The sequence below is a fragment of the Pelodiscus sinensis genome, chromosome 2 (assembly GCF_052426305.1).
Source record: "Pelodiscus sinensis isolate ZL-2025 chromosome 2, ASM5242630v1, whole genome shotgun sequence".
Classification (NCBI taxonomy): domain Eukaryota; kingdom Metazoa; phylum Chordata; order Testudines; family Trionychidae; genus Pelodiscus; species Pelodiscus sinensis.
Window position 1 is genome coordinate 107,795,377 of NC_143053.1, and position 8,367 is coordinate 107,803,743.

The window sequence follows — 8,367 nt, forward strand, 5'->3', positions numbered from 1 at the left end:
TAGACAACAAGGCTACATCTACAAGACGAGTTTTCTCGGTAAAAAAATATGCAAATGATCTCATTTGCATATTTTCTGCTGATCTGTTTTTGCCCTGGGGTTTTTGTGCAAAAACAAGCAGTGTGGATATTTTCTTTGTGCAAAAATCCCTTTTTCTGCCAAGTTTTGCTCATTTTTGTACAAAAACCCCAGCGCAAAAATGGATTGGCAGAAAATATGCAAATGAGAGCGTGACTCATGCAAATGAGTCCCTGATTTGCATATTTTTGCAGAGAAAATTCATAGTGTAGACGTAGCCCAAAAGATTTAGTTAGTGTTTTTGGATAAATAGATGCCTTACTGGGAATATTAACATAAAACTTTAAATAAAAATTAATTTAAACTATAATACAGAACTGTATTTCCCACACCACTCAGAAGCAATCCAAGTGCTTGGGGGAATCAGGAGGAGCTGAGGGAGAGGGAAGTAATTGGTGGGCAGGAGCCTGGGAGGAACCCTGGAGGATTGTTGGGTATGGTGATAGAAGTATAGAACAGGTATTTTTGGGAGGTGAAATTGTTAGGGAGTTGGGTTCAGCCATGATCTCCCACATTCAGACCCTGGCTGAGCCCTAGCCATTCAGTCATTCAGTCAGGCATATCTGCACTGTCCTAATATCTTCCTGCACTTTCAATTCCTCTCCCTGCCCCCGCCCTCCCCCTCCTTTTTTTGGTATCTGGGGAAGGTTGAGGTAATATCTGCCCTGTCCTCATTAAAGTAGTGCTGCGGCTCTGCCGTTTTAATGTAGTGAGAGCCGCTTGGCTCTTGCTACATTTAAAAGGCAGAGGCACAGCACGGGACCTGGCACAAGCCAGGACTGCTTTAGTCCTGGCTCATGCTGGGTCCCATGCTGTGCCTCTGTCTTTTAAACGTAGTGTAGGAGCTGGGCTGCTTGCATGCCTGGCTTCTACAACATTTATACTGCAGAGCTGCAGTGGCCCCTTGTTGACTAATCATGTACTTGATACAAATTGTATTGAGTACACAATTAGTCATTTACTCCATACTTAACCTCCTTACAGTGAACTGAAATTTTGTTTTTTAAATAAATTCTAATGTGAAATAAGTTACTTTTGTAAAGGGAATAAATGTTGAACCTTATTATGATGATAGCTAATAGTTACTGTGAAAAGTTGTCATTGCTCAGAATGCTTTGCTACACGTATGTTATGTACTTCTGATCTCACCACTAAAAGCTTTAAGTTTTGAGTACACAGTGTATTTAAGGATAATCACCACATATACATACTGAAACTGCATATAGTGGCTGAGTACTAAAAATAAATGCCATGTATTTATTTTTCCATTTTAGGGAAACATGATGGAACTGTGAAAGGTAGAGAGTATTTCCACTGCAAGCCACAACACGGTTTGTTCGTTCGACCAGGCCGCCTCAGTAAAGCACAAGCTTCAACAAAGAAATGCAGTAGCACTTCAGAATCTCAGGCATCCTCAAATTTAGAGAAGCGGAAAAGTTCCATACTTCAGGGGTCATCATCATCTTCTAAAGCAGGAGAAACACCCTTCTTTCAATCAGGAGATGCAGCTGCTTCTGCATTTTCTAGGAAACAAGAGAACAGGAAGTCTTGGATTAAATAAGCCGTAGTATTTTTGCACTTGCTACACACACTACAGTGTAGAAACCTTTATAGATTTTAAAAGTCGTTGTACAGTCTTCATCTGTCCATACTGAATGTGCACTCTGTAGAGTCATGGACTTAATTCTCTAATTTTTTATAAAAATATATATATATTATATATATATATATATTGTGCGTCTAGAGTTAGTTTACCAATAGGCAGATATGGCTGCACACTAAAATACAATTAAAGCTGATTTGTAGATACTTTGAGGTACTGGACTATTTGTTACGCAACAATTTGGGAGATGTATTTTAAACAAAAAAAGAAAATATTTTATTTTGGGGAAAAAAAGGATGTAAAACTATATTTGAAAAAACTACACTATGCTGTTCTTAATTACCAAAGAACTTGTATTAGACTGACACTCTTGCTATTCATATCCTGTTTTTATTGTAAACATTTGTTTTAACTACTAGCTTGGTGCCATGTTTTTTGTAGTCATTGGGCACTATGCTGCCTTATGTTCTATGTTTAAGTACACTGAAATAGTCTTTTTTTTTTTTGGTCTTCCAAGAGGCCTGCCACTGTGGTGACTTGGCATTGTATTGAAAATAAAAACAATGTCGGGGCTATATGTTGGGAATTGTATATGCTAATCCAAGCCAGGCTGTTTGATTGCAGAAACAGTATTGCTGCAAAGAAGTGAGAAAAATATTTCCTTTAAAAATGGCTTTTAGGCAAATGGGGAAACAAAGCAGCTGTAATGGATCACAATTGCAAACCTTGCACTGTTGTTTACTGTTTATGATCAAGCTAAAACGGAACATTCTAAAATTTTAATTTGCATAGTCTATTTTAATAATGGAAATGATGGAGGGATATATATACAATGCTTGTGAGTTCTTGAGAGCTGTTCCACATGTAGATATTGTAGATGGCTGTACATTGTCCTGGATATTTGTAAAGGAACATGTGATGAAAATAAGTGAAATGAATGACCTGCTGTACCTGTTTTTCTTTATTACTTAGCCAAGGAAATGAATGAGATACCTGGGACCTTAATGAAAAGCTGCTGTTATGTCTTTGATTTTGTGTATATGAAGCTGACTGTAGTATTTTACTATTTACTGTAAAGAACTGTAATTTATATTCTATTTCTGTCATTCTGTATTTAATTGGTACAGATCTTTGTTTTAGAATACAGACTTTATTTCAGATTTTTAAAAAGATTATTTTGCTTGTATTTTACTTCAGGACTGTATTTAAGGGTTCATTCTAAAAAATAGATTTAATAAGTTTGCTAGTTCACATTTTTGGTGCTCCAGTGGGATATATTGTATACACCTCTTTAGCATGTATATGTATCAAAAGAGACTATACCTTTTAGGAGGAGGAGAGTGGACAGTATTAAATACTGATCCAGTTGACTGGTTCATGTAATACAGTGGTCACCAACCAGTAGATTGGGATCTCCTGGTAGATCTTGGAGCTTCTGACAGGTGATCCTGACTGGTTTGGCTAGGAAGCTTTCAAGCACTGGCACTTCAGTTGCCCCTCCTCCCATCCACATTGTCACGCTGCTCCTGCCCTCTGCCTTGGAGCTGCTCCTTGGGAGCCTCCTGCTTGCTGTGCAGGGTGTGGGAGGGAGAAGGGGGGGGTGCTGATGTCAGGGTGCCCATCCTCCCCTCACTCCTGTACCCTATTTCCACGCAGAGAGGAGGGGATGGAAGGAGCTTGGCAATGCAAATCTCTGTCGCTCACACTGTGTGTCTGTCATTTTCATAAACACATGCTGTCCTTCACTCTCATCTCCTGACCCAACACCCAATATCTGGGTGGTGGTTGTTACTAGTTTTACTACTTGCAAAGTGTGTTAGCTTTGGGTTTTTTACTTGTCTGTGCATTTCTCTCTTACACTTAAATTTAATTCTTTGAGTAGTGAGTTCTACAATGCCTAACCTGTTGTGGCTGGAGTGATTATCCCTGTGGTAATTGCTGCTTCTGGAAGTGGCTGGCATGTCCCTGCAGCCCCTGAGAAAAGCAGAGCAGAAGGTCTCCACATTGGGTCCTTGCCTGCAGACACCACTCCTGCAGCTCCCATTGATCAATAATGGGGAGCTGTGGCCAGCAGAAGCTGTGGGCTCAGTGCCTATAGATGAAGGCCAGCACATGGTGCCGTGAAGCCATTGCTGTACGTGCCAGCTGCTTTCAGAAGTGGTGCAGGGCCAGAGCAGGAGTAAACCTGCCTTAACCCCACTGATCCACCACCCGGAAGCCATCTCAGTTAAACGGTGCCCAGCCAGAGCCTGAACCCCTGTCCAAGCTCTGAACCACCACCTACACCCAACCACCTGCCCCGGATGTGTCCCCCTCTGTACCCAAACTCCTTTCCAGAGCTTGCACTCTGAAACCCCTTATGGATCCCAGTCACCTGCCCTGGGCTATGCCCGGAGTCCCTCCCATACACCAAACTCCTGGCCCAAGACCAGAGCCTGCTCTTCAATCCTCCTACCCCAGCCTGGTGAAAGGGAGTGAGGATGGGGGAGAAAGGGGAATGGAGTGAGCAGGGTGAGGCCTCGGAGAAGGGGTGGAGCAGGGGCAGGGCTAAGTGGCAGGAAGGAAGCAGGACCAGGGTATTTGGGTTTGAAGTAGATCTTACATTGCACTAAAATTGAAAAAGTGATCTTGTGGTTAAAAAGGTTGGAGACCACTGATGTATTACGAAGTTTCAGTAATGACAGAATACAGTGTATCTGGCTATGCCCAAATGTGTATTAGTTGCTTTTTGGGAAACAATGTACCTAGAGCAACAGTCCACAGAATTGATGTTTACCTAGAACTGATCAAGTTGCATCAATGGAAGAAATTCTCATCAGGATTGTAACTGAAGAATTCCTTTGTGTAAAAGTATTTTATCAAGGATAATACATGGTGTTAAAACATATCCAAATATTTATCTCAAAATGGTGTTTTAAATCTAAATTGAGGCTATAAGTTAAAATGTTTTTAAAAGTTTTTCTAAAAAAGTTACTGTAGTTGCCCCAAACAATTATTATGGATTATTTAAAAACAAATGTGGACATCATTGTGTGGAAAAATACAATGTTATTTTGGTTTACGATGGTGTTTAATATACATATTTGTATTTATTCTAGGCATTCATGAATACAAAATATGCATTTACTTCAGTTATTTTGAGGATAGCTTTGCTTGAGTTAATATGCAGCCTGTAACAATATTTCACAAAAATAACAAACCAATCAGCCCTTTCTGAATACTATACATCCATTCAAGAACTATTTATATGTTGTGATCTCTGTACTTACTGCAACTCCTGTTATTCTGCAAATCCCATATGTTTCATAGACTCCAAGGCAAGAAGAGATCATTCTGATAATCTGGTCTTGACCACCTGTGTAACACAGGCCCTAGGACATGCCAAAATTCATTTTGAATGACAGTTTATCTTTTTTTTTAAATCCAATCTTGATTTATAAATTTCCAGTGATGGAGAACCCATCACACATGTGGAGGTTGTTCCGTCCTACCCTCACTGTTATGCTTTATTTCTAGTTTGAATTAGGGATGTAATTAACTAGTTAAGTATCTGATAAGCTTGCTTATCAGATAGTCAACTAGTTAATTACATCCCTATTACATCTGATAAGCAAGCTTGTCAGATAGCTGACACACTAGTCAACTAGTTGTTCCCCCCCCCCCCCCAGCCTCTCTCAGAGGAAGCAAGGTGTGGGGGAGAAGGGAGTGCTGGGGGGAGATGGCTTAAAAGCCAGTTCACTCCAGCTCGGGGGGGGGGGGGGGCCTAGGGGCGCAACAGCAGCATTTCACCTTTGAAATGTACAAGCATCCCAAAATGGAAGTACTGCATGGAGCTTGGGGCCAGCAGGGGACGAGTCCCTGCTGGCCCCAAGCTCCATACCTGCCATTTCAATCTTTGAAATGCACGAGAGCCTCTGCTTGTGCTCTTCCATGTGGCACTTCTGCCTGTAAAATTTAGCAATAGCTGGGCAGGCTCTTGCTACATTTCAAAGCAAAGTGCCCTTATCAACTAATCAAATAGTCAGTGGAAATTCCACTTTCGATTAGTTGATTAATCTGATTTTAACATACCTAGTTTGAGTTATCTAGCTTCAACTTATAACTCTTGAATCTTGTTATAACCCCCATTACCATGTCCTTCACCAAAACAAGTTAAGTGGAGAGACATGTTCATGGGAAGTAAAATATGAGAAATGACTTTTATTAGATATTTGCTATTTCGTGTCTATCGACAAATTTTTACCTTTCCGTGCCTTATTTTCCCCTTCTGTAAAGTTAGCATGAGATATAACTCATCTCTTGAGAGAGAAAATCTAGCTGGTGAACGCCGGAGATTTTAGAAGAAATTTTTTATTCGTGTATAAACTGCTAACATTTAACTATCCAAGATGTTTTACTCTGATCGTGTAACACAACTCCAAAGATATTTCCTAGCCATTCCTTTTATGTAGTACCACCGTCTTCTGCAGCACTTAATAAAGTATGCCAAACACAGAACAGAATTTTTGCCATAATGATCTCTTGCTTACATAAAACCCCCCACAAAGAATACCGTACAATATGGGATAGATGAAACTCAACCTTAATCAAGATCCATCTGGTATTTGAGTAGATCATAAAAGGCCTTCTATTGATTTAATCTGTGTATTTTTGTTCAAGCTGTACATCTTCTAAAGATTTCATAGGCTGCTATTTTATGGCTTTTTCAGTTTATAAACAGTAGATCTATGCAGTGGGAATCATAATAGCATAGGTTTGGCCCCTTAGCTATGCTACCATAAACCTGTAATGTGGACAAAGCCTAGGGCAACAAAGGAGACATTTTGTCATTACAGGAACATCATGTCCCCAACACTAGCTAGGCCAATAGAAGCATTCTTCTGTCAACCTAGCTACTTGTTCACAAGGAGTAAGATCAAATTGGGTATGGCACATGGTTGTGGGTTTCACACCTGTGTAGTGTACTTGTGTCAGACTAAATTCTGTGTATGCCAGACTTTCATGTTATTTAGAGGTGAGTCATTCTAAATGTGTTGCTTCCCATAGTATCACCTATGTTTTATCTGACAAAGTACAAATACTCCTACAAATGTATGGTTGGAAAGGGGTAAAGAGATAATCTAGTTAATCTCACCCAAGCCTCTACATTGAGACAGGACATAGTATTTTTTCTGCAATATTACTGCCTTGCCAATTATTACTCATTTTGTATTTGTGTATTTCATCTTTCTTTTCTAAGCGTAGTTCTTTGCACTTATACTCAGTTAATTTGTCATAATTTAACAGTTCTGTTTCCTGTGTTTTAAATATACACCAATAGAAAACTTCATTTTTGTTAAGTAGGCTTAGCAGAATTTGATTTTTTTTATAACTTTGGATAATATTTTAGGGAGTTTTTCAGTTCTCAATTTAAATGTTTACTCTTGTGTAAAATTATGGGGGCAGGCTGTATCTGCTATACCCTGACTTTGCAGAATCTACACCTTAGTACCCCCCTCCTCTTCCTAAAATGAACACACACAGCTGTAAAGTGCAGGGGCTTGCAAGAGGGGGGTGATCTATCCAATCCCTCCCCCCCCCCACCTACTTAATGTCTCTGCTCCAGCTCTACTAGCAGCTGTTACAATACTTTTGAATCCCACTTTATGGTTTATAAAGTTTGCAAGCAGTATTTTTCTTACTGTGCTTAACTTAAATTTTGATTAGTATTGATGGAATTATTTTTATTAATTTGTGTATGTGTACAATGAAATCAACATATACTGACAAAAACCTTAATCTTCCAAGCCTAGTTCCAAGGTTACTATCAAAGACAAAATATGAAATGTGTGGACATATGCAAATTGTTTTTTTTTACAAATAAGATCCACCACCCACAAGCACCCCAATACGCAGATTTTTCATTCCACAACAGCTGAACAACTGTGGCAGTGCATGCATATAAAACTAGCACTTCTGAAACTTAAGCCAAGCAGCTAATTTTACATTCTAAAAATATGTATCCTTGCTAGGGGATGTTGAAGACCAAGACTTTTAACAGGGTTCAAAAAAGAACTAGATAAATTCATGGAGGTTAGATTTATCAAAACTTACTGGCCAGGATAGATAGGAAGAGTGTCCCTAGCTTCTGTCAGAGGTTGGAAATGGGTGATAGGACAGGGATCACTTAGTGATTCCCTGTTTTGTTGACTCCGTCTGGGGCATCTGCTATTAGCCACTGTTGGAAGACAGAACCCTGGGACATTTGATCTGACCTAATATGGTTGTTCTTATGTATGCTTTCTTGGTGTGTGGTAAATGTTAGTGACAAGATTTTAGGGGATGTTATAAGAGCTGTTCAGGCTCACTGCAGCTCTATAGGATCTGGACTCTGAATTGAATAATGTGGGGAAATGACAAAAATGCCTCCTTTATGGAGTTTTTCTGACCTTTTCTGTGGCTTTTAAATTTTTTTTTTACACCACTTTAGTAGCACCTATATTTTAGAAGTGTGACACTGGAAATACACTGAACCGGTGTAGTTCAAACCGGAAATTTCCCAAAGTTCAAGGACGTTTGAACTGACAATGTTGGCTCAGGCCATTTTCTCCATTTATAACGTCTACCTCTGCCCTTCCTCGGCTGTTTTTCATGTCAGGTTACTTGAGAGAGCCATTTAGTGCAGTTGTGCTATAAGGTTTTGGCCA

At 39.7% G+C, this 8,367-nt stretch overlaps 1 protein-coding gene and 1 long non-coding RNA gene across 10 annotated transcripts in view; one reads left to right on the forward strand and one right to left on the reverse strand.

The window, feature by feature from the left end:
* KIF13A (kinesin family member 13A) overlaps window positions 1-4,738 on the forward strand; it is a 194,156-nt gene extending 189,418 nt beyond the window's left edge. For all 9 annotated transcript variants that reach the window (XM_089776364.1, XM_089776367.1, XM_089776366.1 and 6 more), the window contains one exon: window positions 1,353-4,738. In XM_089776364.1, the coding sequence (XP_089632490.1) occupies window positions 1,353-1,639 (287 nt within the window). In that variant the 3' untranslated portion in view covers window positions 1,640-4,738. The remainder of the gene's footprint in view (window positions 1-1,352) is intronic.
* Window positions 1,470-7,909, reverse strand: LOC142827163 (uncharacterized). The gene is made up of 3 exons (XR_012901633.2): window positions 7,775-7,909; window positions 4,951-5,052; window positions 1,470-1,601 (listed from the first exon to the last, which is right to left on the reverse strand). It is a non-coding gene; the product is annotated as an uncharacterized LOC142827163 (long non-coding RNA).
* Window positions 7,910-8,367: the final 458 nt, after the last annotated feature.